The sequence below is a fragment of the Strongylocentrotus purpuratus genome, unplaced genomic scaffold (genome assembly GCF_000002235.5).
Source record: "Strongylocentrotus purpuratus isolate Spur 01 unplaced genomic scaffold, Spur_5.0 spur5_scaffold_21, whole genome shotgun sequence".
In the NCBI taxonomy this organism is placed as follows: domain Eukaryota; kingdom Metazoa; phylum Echinodermata; class Echinoidea; order Camarodonta; family Strongylocentrotidae; genus Strongylocentrotus; species Strongylocentrotus purpuratus.
This window is the reverse complement of record NW_022145607.1, coordinates 26,373,939-26,391,067: the sequence shown is the minus strand read 5'-3', so window position 1 is coordinate 26,391,067 and position 17,129 is coordinate 26,373,939. Positions and strand designations below refer to the sequence as shown.

The 17,129-nt window shown below is 39.1% G+C and overlaps 2 protein-coding genes across 2 annotated transcripts in view; one reads left to right on the top strand and one right to left on the bottom strand.

Moving 5' to 3' along the window:
• The window catches only part of LOC115918915 (brefeldin A-inhibited guanine nucleotide-exchange protein 3-like), a 31,817-nt gene extending 27,879 nt beyond the window's left edge, over positions 1-3,938 (bottom strand). The window contains exons 1-2 of the mRNA XM_030994283.1: positions 3,850-3,938; positions 116-317 (exon numbers count right to left, since the gene is read on the bottom strand). Of these exons, the coding sequence (XP_030850143.1) occupies positions 116-200 (85 nt within the window). The 5' untranslated portion in view covers positions 201-317; positions 3,850-3,938. The remainder of the gene's footprint in view (positions 1-115; positions 318-3,849) is intronic.
• Positions 3,939-7,898: 3,960 nt separating this feature from the next.
• On the top strand, positions 7,899-15,546 carry LOC105446824. The gene is made up of 7 exons (XM_030995518.1): positions 7,899-8,243; positions 9,005-9,225; positions 9,738-9,879; positions 10,227-10,382; positions 11,261-11,443; positions 12,602-12,872; positions 13,523-15,546. Exons 1-7 carry the CDS (start codon positions 8,231-8,233, stop codon positions 13,602-13,604), a joined length of 1,068 nt encoding a protein of 355 aa, XP_030851378.1. The 5' UTR covers positions 7,899-8,230; the 3' UTR covers positions 13,605-15,546.
• Positions 15,547-17,129: the final 1,583 nt, after the last annotated feature.

The window sequence follows — 17,129 nt, the reverse complement described above, 5'->3', positions numbered from 1 at the left end:
GCTGGCTCCTCCATATTCTGTGTATTGTTATTTTTAAAATATCTTCTTTTATGTATAGGCTACTATATTGTTGAATGAATTTTTAATGAGAATTGAAAATAAAATGAATGAATACCTTGCGCTTGACTGACTGCATCCCGCAGTGCTGCATGCTTGTTTGACGTTGCCTCTTTGAGGATCTGTCCAAATACCCCCTCCATGGTGGGTCAGGTTAGGTCAGGTCAGGTCAGCTGAGTAAGAACAAGATCTGGAGGACTTGATCTCTACACGTACATGCACCTCACTCCATTCTCCTCTAGCTTCTCCCCTGGGAAAATCTTGAGGGAAAAATATTGGAGATTGATGCCGGTACAATTTAAAGTTAATAAAATCACACTCTGCCACTTCATAGAACAAACTATTTGTGATAGTATAAAGTTCAACATCATAGGCAAACTTGTTGCACCGAAAAAAGTTAAGGGATGAATTCATCAAACAAATAAAGCGCCAGGAGTGTCAAAGCTGACAGACATGAGCGCTATATAAGAACCCACTATTATTATTATTATTATTATTATAATATGACTACCAGTATAGGTTGAACAAAAAAGGCCCCTTTAACATTTTGTACATGTACATGGGTAAATTAAATCAAAACTCTCAGAAATTAGAGAAACAAAGTGTGACTGAGCACCACAAAACCATTTGAGCTAAATAAGATTACAAGGATATCCTTGTTTATGCGAACAATCCTAATTCTCGGACCAGCGCCCCTACTGACAGATGGACTCAGAATTCGGAAGTATTCCAATATCAGCAGTCCCCACTCCTACAACGCATGAGCTCTAACCGTAATGGTACCAACTTCATATACGTATTAGTGCCAAAAAGTACAAAGTTTTTGCATATACTTTTCAGATCCTAATCCTATTCCCATTATCGTATTCCTGCACTACAAAATTACAATATATTATTTATTAGACCGAAAGCTTCAGTCTCTATAATCGTCGGTTGTTCCACTGAGACTACGTCTGGCTCCACTAGACCTCCGGTTATAGAGACTGAACGACTGCCTATGCCAGCCTGTGTTGAACTTATTCCGCTAGATTTTAGCCGCTAGGCCCCTCCCACAAACTTGCCACGGCCGTATTGTTATGCCCCCAAAATCCCCCAAAATGTCATTTTACCTCGTTCATTTCCAATTTTAAATTAGGCCTAGGCTATAATACATCGGTTCCACTTACTAACTTTATTGATATAATCCGTTTAATGGTCCCTTTTAAGGAAATTATGGGTCAAAATCGACATCCATGTTGAAAATCTTGCAAGCCGTGTTAAACTCTCGCTGCCGTCAATCTCATCCCTTCTAGTCTACGCCGAAGGCAAAATGATTATGAAGGAAAAACTGTGATAACGCCATTACGAACGTGTAGATGGCGCAGTTTTTCCTTCATAATCATTTTGCCTTCGGCGTAGACTAGAAGGGATGAGATTGACGGCAGCGAGAGTTTAACACGGCTTGCAAGATTTTCAACATGGATGTCGATTTTGACCCATAATTTCCTTAAAAGGGACCATTAAACGGATTATATCAATAAAGTTAGTAAGTGGAACCGATGTATTATAGCCTAGGCCTAATTTAAAATTGGAAATGAACGAGGTAAAATGACATTTTGGGGGATTTTGGGGGCATAACAATACGGCCGTGGCAAGTTTGTGGGAGGGGCCTAGCGGCTAAAATCTAGCGGAATAAGTTCAACACAGGCTGGCATAGGCAGTCGTTCAGTCTCTATAACCGGAGGTCTAGTGGAGCCAGACGTAGTCTCAGTGGAACAACCGACGATTATAGAGACTGAAGCTTTCGGTCTAATTATTTATATGTGACTTGAATAGTCTACAAATGGGAGGAAAAATAGAAATGATTGTTGGAACACTTTAATTAAATATTACACATCAAAAATATACGTTAAACGTCGGTCCCCAGACGTAAATAATCATATCTTGGTACTTGGTACTTGGTTGGGTAATCCCTTTGGCAGCTCACTCAGGAAGCTATACTGGGATGGTAGGTGAGGCAAGTGACTACAAGGAGTGTCATGAATTGCTGGAATGGTGTGTGGACAAAGCACTTGTCAATTTACAGTAAAATATGCTAAGTCCAGTGCAAGTAAAAACCAAGCTAGTAAGCATGTGAGAACCAACGGGGGGCTGCATCGTTCTGATGGAGGGTAGAGCAGCCTCCTTGAAGTTGGTTATTCCTGTTGCATTGACTGCAGAGCCTGGCAGATGGTTCCAGATCCTTATTGCTCTTGGGTAGTATGAGAACTTGAAGGAGTCGATAGTTGCAACAGGAATTACATACTTCAGGTTGTGGTCATGTCTTCCGAAGTATGTAGCGGGGATAACAATAGTTGGTGCAGGTATGGAGACAAGTCGGTGATGGATCTTGTAGAGAAGGGTGCATTGGTCGAGGATTCGACGTGTGTGAAGCGTGTCCCACCCTAGAGCTGCCACAAGAGCTGATGGTGATGTGGTGTATCTGTAGTCACGGTACACAAAGCGAGCCGCTGTTCTTTGTACTTGCTCTAGCATTTTTGTGACCGTGACGCTGTGTGGGTTCCAAGCCTCCGAGGCATACTCCAATTGGGGGCGCACTAAGGCTGTGTAGGCCCTGGACTTTACATCCCTGGTACAGGGTGAGAGAGTCCTGCGAAGAAGACCTAGAGTACGGCTTGCTTTATGCCGGATGGTTTGGCAGTGCTTGTTCCAACGGAGATCAGCAGCAACCGTTACTCCAAGGTACTTGTACTCTTTCACTCTCGGAATCAGTCCATTTGACAGGTGGTATTCTCGGATGCTGGGAGTACGCTTCCGTGTGATGGTGAGGATAGCGCACTTTTTCACGTTGAAGTCCATCATCCAGTTTGAAGACCACCTGGACAGCTGTTGGAGATCGTCCTTTAGGATTTGATGGTCCTCAGGGCATCGAATCTCACGATAGAGGGTGCTGTCATCTGCGAAGAGACGCATTGTGGACTGGATGTTGTCTTGGATATCGTTGATATACAACAGGAAGAGGGTAGGGCCGATGACGGATCCCTGGGGGACTCCAGATGTTACATCCCTCCATGTTGATTTGGATCCATCAACTACGACTGCCTGCTGTCTATCAGTGAGGAGAGACATTATCCACTGGAGTGAGTCACCACTTATTCCATAGTACTGAAGTTTGGTTGACAGGAGAAGGTATCTGATTGATACATGTCTGTAAAAACCCAATTACTTATAAACGCGTCCTTAAAATAAGGATAGTCCGCATTTTTGTGGACATTTTTTTCCTTTGGTTTCGGGTTCGCTCCTGATCTGCGCGCTGGCATTCCTGGCAATGCAAAAGAGGGATTCTGCCTAATAAATACCCTCAGTTCACTATCTACTTTTAAATACTTTTGTCCGTCTTCCCATAGATTTATCACTCATAATGTGAAAGTCTCTGAAGTACAAAGTTAATGTGAAATGCATCAAATTCAATAAATTAAGTCGCGGAATCTGTTTTTCGCATTGCCAAAGCATGGATCGGAAATAAGAATTGATGATCGTTATTTTTGCGGACGAGTCTGTCCCATTTACGAAGACGATCCTCGTTTATGCAGACGATCCTTATTCTCGGACCAGCGCCCCTACTGTCTATACAAACAGTTTTTTTTATACATTTATAGCACGATATGACAACACAGATTTTAACAGGTGGGACTGGTTTCTAGTGTGACTATTTTTGAGAGGGAAAACACGAATAAAAGACTACATAATTGGAGAATTTAGGTGAAAAATTATTTGTAAATTATGTAAATGCCTGAATGTGAAACACGTTACCTCTTAAATAGCAATCTCAGCGGTGAAAACAGAGCAGGCACAACAGCTGTTTACGTTTTTGTCCACGAAGCCGCAAATGAAACTTAGACAACAGTCTGGATCGAAATAATTTGTTGCATTGCCAATCTAAAAATCTATATAACCCAGCAATGATCGCATCCAACGTAGGAAGCGGTGAACTTTATAAATATGGATCAAAGATAACATTGTAATTAAAATTCCTAAAACATACTTTAAAAATCAAACCAGATAAATTTATTACAAACACATTGAAATATTTCTAAATAATCTTATTTTGAACTGTTAATAACATTGACTACATTCATTGCAAGGGAAACATTGATCTGCAAAACGGCGTCAAGGATGACGGTATGGATTAGCTGGGGTGAGGGGGTAACAGTGTCAGTGAAACATATTTGGGGGCTGACGTCTCTCGCCTGAACAGCCTCCGAAATGAGCAAGAAATTTTTGGTTTTCATATAGAGATAATGTATAAAAACTATCCCGGATATTGGCAATTTCAAAAAGCAAAATTCCATCGACTCGAGCAGCGTGCAGGCCATTTAGATCAGCCCGCTTTTTCTCTCTCTCTTTTATCCCCCCTCCCCAATTAATAAACATGTAGTTGCATTATTGACTAGATGCATGCATGCGGGGGCAGCGGAGCGACTTTCAAAGTGGGGGAGGGGGGGGGACACCAACAAAAAAGGCACTTTCTGGAGAGAGAGAGAGAGAGAGAGAGAGAGAGAGAGAGAGAGGCACCTACAAAAGGAAATCTGAAAGCGAAAATAAACAATCTTATTATCTGGGATGCTTTCAATATTTGTTCCTATCTATACATCATACAAGACTTTGCTTAAGCATCATACTTTGCATTTAGGTGTGATAGGTGAGTAGGCGAAGCGATCGAGCAGGAAAAAAGAAAGATTCGTGAGGTCGCAGTGCGAACAATTTCATATTATGAGTTATGAAGAGGAAAAAACCCAATCCTGATGGGGTTATATATTATGTGCTTATTAAGCACATCCTCAAAACGGAAGTTTGAAAAGACTTTGGATAATTAAGTAACATGATTATATCATCTATACATGCGTTTGAGTGTAGCGAGCGAGCTTGGGGGATTGCTCTTAGTCGCTTTAAATAAGAGGCACGTTTAATGATGAGAGGAAAAGGGGAAAAGACACTTATCAGAAAAGAAAAGGAGCATGTGCCCGCCCCCCCCCCCCCACTCAGGTTTCAAAATGACCGCATGCGTGTTGCCAAAATGTCCTTTTCGTAACAAAAGAAAAAGGTCGAGCCGTATTGACTTTACACACCGGACTTTTGCTGAAAAGGGGGGGGGTGCTGAAAAAGGCTCGTATACAAAAGAAAAAGGTCGAGCCGTATTGACTTTACACACCGGACTTTTGCTGAAAAGGGGGGGGGGGGGTCGGTTGGAACACGCATATGCGTACCCTAAATAACACTGAGTGGGGGGGGGGGGGGGGGCCGGGAGCATGTGTCAAAGCACAAACAAAGGGTTATTGTCAGAGGTGAACATGGAGAACTTCTTATACCTGAATAGATCGAGGCACTCACCAGGGATGAAAAAGGTACTTATGAGCTAGTAAATGGGCATTTGTCGACGGAAATGGGGCACCAATCAGTTTTTGATAGGGGCAATTTATAAGAGGTGAAAAGGGCCATTTATTAAAAGGGTATAGGTACCTCATTAGAAAAGAAAAGGGGCACTTATTAGAAAGGAAAAGGAGCACATGTGAAAACAAAAGGTCAGGCGCGGATCCAGGATTTCTTAGAGGGGGGGTGGGGGGGGGGGGGTGTTCATTTATTTTATTTTTTTTGCTCCCGAAAATTTGAAAGTCGCGCCGGTGGAAAATGCGCTCAGTGGGGGGGGGGGGGTAGTGAGCACCTTTTTTTTTTGCTCCCGAAAATTCGCTCATGGGGGGGGGGGAGGAGTAACGAGCACTAATTTTATTATTTTTGGCCGGCGGGGGGGGGGGGGGGTACGTGCCCCCTGTGACCCTAGAACCGCCACTGAAGATACACTTATCGGAGTTAAAAAGGGGTAGTTATTACAAGGGGAAGGGGCACTTGTAACAAAAGAAAAAGGGACACTTGTCAAAGTAAAATGGGCACCTCTCAAATTTGAATTGGGTAATTATCAGAGATGAAGGAGGCACTTATCAATTGTGAAAAGGGGCACTTATCGTACCTGAAAAGGGGCACTTCCTACAGATTTAAAAGGGCACTTAATATGAGAATGGAAAACGGAAATTTATGTAGGAAAATGGGCACTTATCATAGGAGAAAAGCAATAGGGGCATTTTTCAAATTAAAACGTGCACTTTTCCTATGTAAAAAAGGGGTACTTCTTACGAAGTTATAGGGGCACCTTTTCTTTGAAAAGGGGGCACTTTAGGGTACTTGAAAGGGGGTACTGTGCCCCTTGCCCCCCCCCCCTCCCCGGGAGCTCCGCCTCTGCATGCATGTCAATACATATGTTGATTGAACCAGTCCTGTTGGATGTAAAGGCTTATTATAATTGCGTAGACTGAAAATGGGCATCACCAGTGGCGGATCCAGGGGGGGGGGGGGGCCGGGGGGGGGGGGGGCCGGGGGTCCCGCCCCCCCCCCCTTGAGAAAAAAAAATCATGTAAATTCATGTGATTTTTACCTTTTGAGGGGGGTGGGCCCCCCCCCCTGGCGCTCAAGGGGGGGGGGGGGTGCAAAGTGAAAAATTTTCGAGGACCAAAAAAAATAAAATTGCCCACTACCCCCCCCCCCCCATTATTATTAATATTATTATTGTCAATTATTATGATTGCAACACACACTAAGAATCACACTCAAACTAATTCTATTCTCTTGATTCGATTTATATTATAGGCCCTCGATCTAAAGAAAAGACCCTCTCGATCGAGTCATTTCATTTTGAAGAATAAAACAATTTGTTTAGACACTACATATAGACACCGAGTTTTTAAAATGTAAATAATGGAAAAGTTTTTCGCATCAGTACAGCCGATTTCGGGCTACCCCCCTCAATTTTTTGGCAAAAAAAAGAATACTCCTTACCACCCCCACCCAACCCCCCCCCCCCCCCCCCCCCCCCACTGAGCGAAATATCGGTCGGTGCGATTTTCACATTTGCGAGGGCAAAAAAAAAAAAGGTTCTTTCACTATCCCCCCCTTCCCCCCTCCCCCAACCCCTCTCTGAGCGAATTATCGGTCGGCGCGATTTCCAAATTTTCAAACACCCTCCATGACAAAATCCTGCGTACGCCAAAGTGTGACGTCATTAAAAAATATTTTTGGAATTTCTCAATTTTTTTCTTCTTTTTCCGAAAGAGCATAACAAATAATGTCCGAATGTCCAAACCAATTGAATATAGAAACTCTATATTACATAATATACTATAACATTACGAGCCAGAGCAATATAACACTGAGTTCCTATATATAGGACATTTATTCAGATGGTCATTTCTCAGACAATAATTAACATATTCAATTGTTTTTATGACATTCGGACATTATTCGATACTTAATACATATAGGCAATTAGTCTATATAAACTTTCAAAAAAAAAAATATCATAATTTCTCTTTCTCTTCATGCATTAAATTTTGAGAACCTGATTACTCCTCATCATCTCACAAAGCGGAGCTATTTGAAATATTTTGAAATTCACGCACCGGGAGCACCGGTAAATGTTGATTATTCAATTTCTCGAAAGCAGAAGTGTTTTAGGGGCTAAATTTTCTAGTGCTTTATACATCCACAGCTAGGGCATCCAAATATACCAACAATTTAAAGAATTACTATCCTGACCATCAAATTTTTAAAATTCCCAAAAGTAGATCTACTTTGCATTATACCTTTCATGGCTGAATTTACAGAGAGAATTGTTGGGAAAAAAAACAGGCTTTGGGCAGTGCTCAACCCCATCGCCACCGGCACCACCACCTTTACTCCCCCCCCCCCCCCCACCTCCCCGCCCTCCCCCACACCTCCCTATCTACCGCGCACTAATACTAGGCTTATATAGTCTATACGCTGATCGAGTGCACCGTATCGTACACTTCGCCAGGTAAACGCGTACCGTACGTCGTCGCTCAACGTTGCAACCGGGGAGTTCCCCGTCTGTCAAAGAACGAGTTACGTTGCTATGCACAAGCGTCCCATCGACTATTCCAGACTATGCCGGAAAGTGATGTCAACTCGTTCAATGATCGGCGGATCTAGGGCTAGATCTACACCAATTTGACACTCGAGAGTAGGTTTATCGTATTCCCAAGATCAACTGCCAGTTAGGTGGTTACTATTCGACTCAAACTTCAAAGACAAAGACAAAGACAAAGGCTAAGTTCAAAGATACAGAATGGACGACGAAGGTAATCACACATCACCATGATCACCGTTTACGGTTGATAAATTATAGGCTTAGCTACGTGCATTGTTATTTGTAATTTGTAATTGTATTTGCAGGAGTGTGTGTTAATAATATAGCGGCATCTACATCACCAGTACTGATCATGGTAAAGACAAGTGCCAATTATTTCATTTAGGGTGTATTTATGTCCAGATTTTGCATGACTTTAGTTTTGAGTGAAGAAGCACTGTTCAAGCAGTCAATAATCTACTTATAACTTGGTCTAGATCTTGATCATGATCTACCGGTATTCTAATTTCTTGTTTGAAGTTTGCAACTGTCAAATGAAGTGGTCATTATATTAACATGCATGGTCAAAAATCTGAAAATCATTTGCTGATCCAAAATGATTAACACCGAACAGTTAAATGCAAAGGATATGTAGATCTACACTGTATGAAATTTTGCCCCTGACTACACTGAATGCACACTGCACTGGCGTGCGTATACATAGACATTGATGCCAATCTCTCAACTGTCATCAGACATAAATTTGAGTGGAGGGGAATTAAAGTTTGGACCATATTTTCAAAAAATCACAAATTTCATCTGCATATTTATGCCTCATCTGGATCGTCTTGTGGCCTAAATATCAATATGCTTCTAATTGGAGGTTCTTTGAAACCATTTTGAAAATTTTGTTGGGGACCAATTTTTCCCTTCTCTATATATATGGTGCTATATGTGATGGATTATATATATTTTCTTATTGAATTGATACAGATGTACCCCCTTTAGAGGACATGAGTGAGCTGCTGAAGCAAGCCCAACAACTACAGGGAATAAAGGAGAGAAAGGGCTTGGCGGCATCATCATCATCATCATCATCATCATCAGCTTCATCATCGTCGCCATCGTCATCGCCCCACGGTCGTATAAAACCAGAGGATAAACCAAAGGTTCGAGTAACCCAGGGAGATACCAAGCAGGGAGACAAGAGCAAGGTACATGTAGGCATCTGGGTCATTCCATGGCATGGGTTTGGGCAATTTTTCGTGATATGTATTTAGTACCAGAAGTGACTAACTATTTTCCTTCAAATTGAGTTTAGCATAAAAAGCATGCATAGCCAACTATGTTTAGAAGCTCTTTAACTTCCATGGTGAATAAAGACCCAAAGTATGTGTACATGCATGTACTGTTTGTAAAAAAGAAACACTTGTTAAGCAAGATTTTGTAGAGAAGTAACTGAAATAGGAATGATTCATTGTTCAACAGATGATTTCATCTTCCATATGAAAATAAACAATGCCTTCCTGTTCTTCCCGTAATAATAATAATAATAATAATAATAATAATACTCAGTTTTTGATGAATTTTGTGGTGAAGTGGCATTTCATTCAGAGTCGAGATCACAGGAGGCATTATTCCCCTCCTTTTGAGGAGCCCCTAATAGCCCAATACTCTGTATGTTTGCTTCTTTATCTCACTCTTTCTTTCCACCTTTCTACATCAGACTCCTCCTACCAAGACCAACAAACCAGCTTCTCAAAAACCCAACTCGTTTGGGGGCCTCAAGAAAGGATTCCTATTTGGCTCTGCACCCAAGTCATCCTCTAAGGCATCTTCCCAAACTTCTGAACAGCGCCCTCTTAAAGGTAATACAAGGTTTTGGGAAATTTTGAAAAATGTCTGGATAGTGATTCTTTACAATCTTGATATATATATGGATGCCCCTGCTACCAGGAAAATCTCAGAATATGTAGTTGTGATATATAATTTCCAAACGGGAATAGCCAATAGGTCGATTTTAGTCAAGAAACATTCTTTTATAGCTAAATTAATATCTTGATCTTGAGAAGGAGTTATACAGTTTATTATTTACAATTCATCACTTTAAACTGCGACAATGATCATTGAATGTTGTAGGATTGCATATGCTTCCAATATGTTCATTTGAACCAAGTTCATGACCCCATACCAAAACTATGTATTACCTTTAAAGAGCCATCAACCAAAGGCCAGATTGCTGCATCAAGAGACAGACTTGAGGATATTCCGCTCATCAAACCTCAGGGAGATGGTGCACAGAATGGAGCGCAGAGGATCCAGGAGGTTCAGGATGCACTCAAGGCCAGTGCTCCTCTCCTCGAAAACAAAGGTGAATAAACGTCCGTTGCGAACCAGGGCCCGGTTTCATTAAACGCATTATTGAAAAGTGCCCAATCGTTAATGGCCAATCAAATATAGTTATGATTTCAGCGGGTTGTATCAATTATTGAAGCTTTTTATTAATACAAGTTTTATGAAACAGCAGGCCCTGAAGAATTTTAGCACTTGTTGAAGATTGATAAATTATGAACGATTACAGTCCCAAAATGGCTTGAGTTCTGTTGATTGCTACGTAAGTTTCAACATTACTTGCTTTAACTTCATTGTAATTGTAGTTTGAAATGAAATAAAAGAAGACAGAAAGTACATAGCACAGCTAAATTTCAATTTGGAAGTAGAAGAGAAAAAAGAAAGAAAAAGAAAAGACCTTACTAGAATTGCAAAGAGGGCTGAGTGTTCTAGATGTTTTCTATCTTACCTTTCAAATTGGGTTTGCAATAATACTCTTGTGCACCATTGAAACTGACAACATATTGAAAATGGACCGAATAGAGAAGAACGACATTACCCTGAATATCCAAGAGTCTGTCGCTTTTGAGTAGATTTAGTGGCGTTCACAAGAAATCTACTATATGATAGTGTTATGTTGAGTGTAGTATACCAGAGTATGATGCCTCCAACATACACAGCAAATAATTTTGATGGTCTACTGTAAACGCTGTTATTTTCGCATGATTAATTTTTTGCGCTGAGCATGACCACGAGACATATTCGCGATGCACGCAATTTAGCCCATTCAAAACACGCATAAGAAGTCATGCGTATATTTTTTGCGAGTTTTAAAATTTGCGCTTGCCGATCCATGAAAATTAATGTACTGCAAATATTTCTACTTTTACAGTTTTCTCTATCTCTTTCTCCTTACAGACTGGGTGAATGACGATCTCCTGTCAAAGTTAGAGAAGCACCCTCGCTTGGCCAGTCAGTTGTCGGATCCTCGGTTCAGTCAGGCCATGTCCATGTTCCAGTCTAACCCTCAGGGGGCCATGAAGTACTTCCAGGATAACCCAGAGATTCAGTCATTCTTTCAGGACTTCTGTGGAATTCTAGGTACATGTAGGTCTAGCTTGGGGGGGGGGGGGTGGTTCACAAAGACTTAGATTGACTTTAAGTTGGACTTAACCATGGCAGGCCGTTCATGCCACTGGTTGCTCTTACCATTATGATCTTTAGATAATATTTTTTCCTTCAATAGTGAATAATCAAAAAATGTTAATTCTGTAGATTTGTGACCATGATTTGTACATGTACGTCCCTCGATAAACCAATGCCAGTAAATGGTGAGAGCAAACAGTGGCATGAATGGCCTGCCATAGTTAAGTCCAACTTAAAGTCGATGTTAGTCTTTGTGTAAAATCCCTGTGGCATGGCTGGGTGTATATTAAATGAGAATTTGAATTCTTAAACATCCTACATGTGTATTCCAGGGCCCCGTCTTATAAAGAGGTGCAATTGATCCACATCGATTGCAAGTACTCCAATTGATCGCAAGTTACATGTATGTACATAGTTGTGATTGATATTAATCGCAACCTATTTGCGATGTATATCACCTCTTTTTATTAAAGACGGGGCCCAGAAATATTAGTAATACTTTATGTCAGATACACATATGCAGTAAACATGCCTTGCTTTATGGTTTGACATATGCTTTTGTGATAATTGCTCTACTCTTTATTCCGAACAGTATTAAGTTTCCCAACTATAATCCAGGACCCTAATACTATGCCGAAACTTAATATTAATCGCAAATTTGCATATAGACATAGATGATTTTTGAAAACTATGATATCTTTTATGTAAATAAATTAATTACAATTTCAGTAAGACAAGTCATTAATTAATGTCTGTGAAAAGCTGACTGCACACAAGAAAATTGAAAGTGACAACTACGTATGCTCCAATAAGAAGTCTTTCTGTGCATTGACAGTTTGTTATGACAACATATATGTTTTTCATGTACAAGACAACAGTTTTCAGAGTATGGTCCCAGTTGCAACTCGCTATATGTAATCCTACATGTATAGCTTTGAAATGGACCACAGAGGAAATACAGCTGGAGTGAGTCTTTCATCACCAATTTCACTCTTCCTTAACTTGAAGTCCACACTTTCTCCTGTGGCAACTACTGTTGAAAGAGCCTTTATGCATTAGCCTCTTTGTTTCATGGTCATGGTAATTTTAAATCTTAATTTTTCACTTTCACAGGGGACCATTTCTCCACCCTTAGTCCATCGTCAGCACTCCCACCTACGTCTACCGCCCCCAAGGTGAGTCCAGTTCAAGAGGTCAAAGTTCATGACAGTCCCGGTGCAGATATGGCCGTGTCCAGCAGTACTAACCCCAAGCAGGCAACGGCCACGGATGAAGCCAAGATGAAAGAAATCATGGCTGACCCGGATGTGGTCAAGGCCTTCGGTCATCCACAGACGCCGCTTCTGTTTGAGGCTCTGCAGACGAATCCAGATCTAGCTCAAAGGTATACATGCCTCATTTAGACTTATTCCTTCTCTGCTGTAAGCTTTATGAACACTTTCATCAATTTAATGTGAAGAGTCAGATTTGTATTTCAAATTCTTTATTTCATTGATCCGGTGTCTTCCTCAGGAAGCAAAATAAACAGTGGATGTAGTTCATGTTTAGTAAACTGTTTAGTAAAATATATATATTCCTGGGCTCGATTTACTTATTTAAGGAGGGACAATTTAAATATTTGCAGAGTCACCAATTTTTTTCTTCAGAATTACTGCATTTTCTTGTGATATAGAGAGTGCTGGGGTAATACAGTAGAAGCTATGTTCAGATATGCAGCAGAAAAACGCTGATTTTGTTTTCCTTAACGTAAGGTGCAATACATTTCACATTCCTATCTTATAACACAGAGATAAGTGTAAACACTAGGACTTTTGTTGCGTACAGTAGCCATTCATTTACATGTAAAAGAAAATGGGGCGTTATTTTGTGGCAGTTTACTTTGGCATACCTGAACTAGTCTTCAGGCTATCAAGCTTTTATTTTCAGGCAGCATATGACATGTTTTCTGCAGCATGTATGAATGGGACTTAGTTAGACATCAGCAGTAAATGCATGGACCATGTTTTCTTTGATTCCTTTGTGTCTTCTTTTCAGGATGATGCGCACTGCGGATGCAGAGTTCAGACAGCACGTACAAACGCTGGTCAAGAAAGGGCTTCTGGGCTTTGCCAGGTGACAAAACGTAGAGCTGAATGATGGAAGTTGGGTCGAATGTGAATGTGCCCTCCAACAAGCCCAACTGAGTGAAGCAATAAGTTTAGGGAGTGGGTGAGTCTTCCGAGTTTACATCTCTTCGACATGTTTATTAAACTGGCAGGTGTAGCTGCTTGAAATGCAACATGTTTGAGAATCTGAGGAAGATTGGAGGACTCGACACTAAAATATGCGCTTTGGGCTCCCAACATATACTGTGGACCTCCGCATTCGTGAAGATTCAACTGGGACACCATGCACTCAGATGCTAAAAACTTTTTTCTGTGAAAAATGTTATTATGAAGCTCTACATGTATGTTCTAGAGCTGTCTCATGATGAGGTTTGAGATACTGAATTCTGTAACTTTGGCTATTTATTTTGAAATCCAGTTATAATCTAGTCATATGGAGTGCTGTGACCAAAAGAATCATTGTATGTGGAAGTCCTTCCATACATTATATGCTCGTCCATTCCACTTACTTCTGACTGTAGTAAAACAATAAAGGAGTATGTTATATCAAACAATAGATATACTGTGTCACCACTGGGTAAATAAATGATTTATTCAGTAAAAACATCTGCAATATAATACAGTACAACACTTTAACAAGAGCAAATATAAATTAGGTCTGTTCCTAACATACAGATATACACAATGAGTACTTAAATACAGGTTTACAAACATGTATAGAACTAAATCAAATTTTCTATGTACAGACAATATTGAATTCTTTTAACTTGAGTTTGAGCCAAGATACATTCACAGAGAGTAGCATTAATATAATGATTAATATCCCAGATCTTGACTTTAATCAAGGAATGAAAATTCAAACTATGTATACACATGTATATTTGCCAGGCTAGATTTCAACCATTATCTTTTTGGGCCATTGTAGCCTTGAGTCAACAGTGAGATTTCTCTATTTACATGTACATGTACATAGTCTTTAAAAAACAAAAAGAGTTCTCTGTGAGTGGTCAAAGTTTTTGTTAAAACAAAATCTGTAATTTGTTGTAAACTGCCCTGAGACAGCACCAAACAAATTTATCTTCTAAATGACTACTGGGATGAAATGTGGGACACCCCAGTGGCCTGAATGTTTTCTATACTTCCATAAGCTACTGATATGTTTCAGATTTGTACATGCAAGAGCATAGTCCATGGGGGTGTTTGACAAAGCCTTTTTTTTTAATGACAAATGACAAAAATTAGTGACAAATCTGCTGATAACCAACCAGAAGCAAGGATAACAGTCTAGCTTATAACAAAAAAAAACTGTCATTTGTCACTGATGCCAAGTTTTGTGAAACGCCCCTTGGATTCTGTCCCGTTTTTACACACTTGTTATTCGTCAATCATCTTTGTACCCCTTTACACACATCCCACTGTCTCTGTTTCAGCATTGAGGGTGTGTAATTTTCTCAGCTGATTTGGCGCACGTCACATAAACAGTCAAGGCAGTGAATAGTACACCCCATGCCCTAATGTATATTCGTGAACAGTAATTTTGTAGTGCACAAATCCTTTGATTTATGATATACACTGTATGTGTACAACACTTCATGCAAGTAGAAAAAAAATGTTTATCCAACTTTGTACACTACAACATGATGAATAAATAAACAAAGATAGTTAATAAGTACTTGTAAATTTATCTTACACATAAACAAAATGGAATACAGATTAATGTATTTACACAACACCAAAATAGTACTCACTTTTCCACTGAATAATCTCAGTATCAGATTCTTACAAATTCTTTTCACACTATAATCTTCAACATTAGAATAAAAAGCTTGGTCCTAGAGAAGGTCTAGTTCTTGGTCCTACCAGAAGACTATTAATTGGTCCATTTAGGATATGGCTTGTTGCTGCAGTAACACATCAATACATTAGTTTAGTATAAGTATTTGATAAAAACAAGAAGAAAGAAAATTAATCCAAACCAGGCCATCCAGTTAATCAAGTAAAATGGATTTTATGCCTCTCCCTAAACTATTTGTTCTCTTTCTTTGACGATTAACAAGAATGTGATAATTCTTGTTTGTTTAAAAGTTCTAAATTGTTTATTTTTTCTTGATAACATATGTTTACTCTTTATTTGTAATGTTAGATTTTTATGAATCCATACATTTGTCTACTGACTTAAGTAAAATATGTTTGATGACTAGTCTCCCCTAATATATATTTTTTTCACCATTGATGATTTTCAAGAATGCGATCCTTCTTCTAGTCATCTTTTAAAAATAATTTTAGCAATTAATACATGTAAATTGTTTTTTTTCCTGATGATATTTTTTGTACTCTGTAATTTTAATGTTGGATTTTCCTACCAACCCCTTTTGCATCTTAATTTCATCTTTATTTATGTGTTTGAAAAAACTTTAAAATTGTGGCTGCTACCTTGCATTACAATGATTATACATGTTTTGTATTTCAGGATGCAAACGTCAGATCAATGGTACCTGTGTACAGTCATGTATATGATGTAATAAGATAAATTCTCTCCTGAAGTAGAACTCAGATGTTTTTATTTGTATTTATGGTAATAAACATGCCTGTCATCTGATTTATCCATTTGGTATAAAAGCTTTAAATTTTACTTTGCCTAAAGTTGTAGGACAACAGCTCCATGGTTACTAGGATCATTAAGAGCATTGTAAATTGTGTCCGTATTATTCACAGGGATCCCATTCGCTCTTTGATTTATCATAACATTTTATTTTATTTGCGAGTTCCATGGTGTCTTAATTAACAATTGCTATTCCAGTCATGTGTCCTTGTATTTTAAAGACTGATTAACCTGCCATCAAACATTAGGTGGTTGATGGTTTCAGTGAATAATCGTCACAAAATACTTTCATTAATTCAGAAATATTAGCACAAATTTTATGCTGAGAGAGAAGTAGTTCTTCATAGTAGTTGATAATCAATTGTTCAGTTTCATATGATAGCAATGGATCCACTTTAATTCTTTCTTGTTTATAGTTACACCTACCAATAAGGAATTGAAAATTGTATTTCAAAACTGAGCCAATACTGCCTTACTTTGTTGACAATTTTAGTATTAAAAATCTCTAATTACAATCTAAAGATGATTTTTGCTGTATGTTATATTCTTGAAGTTGTTTTTGTCTCTTATTAGCAGTGTTAATCCCAATAAAACAAGATTTCGTAGCAATATTATTTCCATTACAAATCAGTTTCATATACAACCCTGTATATATACAATTGTCACTGTTTGAAATAAAGAGTAAACATCAAAAGGGCTCACCAACTCACAAGATACTCAATAAATATTTCCATAAATATCTAACATAGAGATACAAGAATAATTAGATCAAATTATGAAAATACAAAATTCTTTCAAAAATAGGACTACCTCAAACAATTCAATATCATAATCAATCTGTACATATACATCACACAATATCTATATATTCACATGGTTAATGGATACAATGTTCACTTACATGTATGTACACTCGTACCTCTTCTTCTAGATA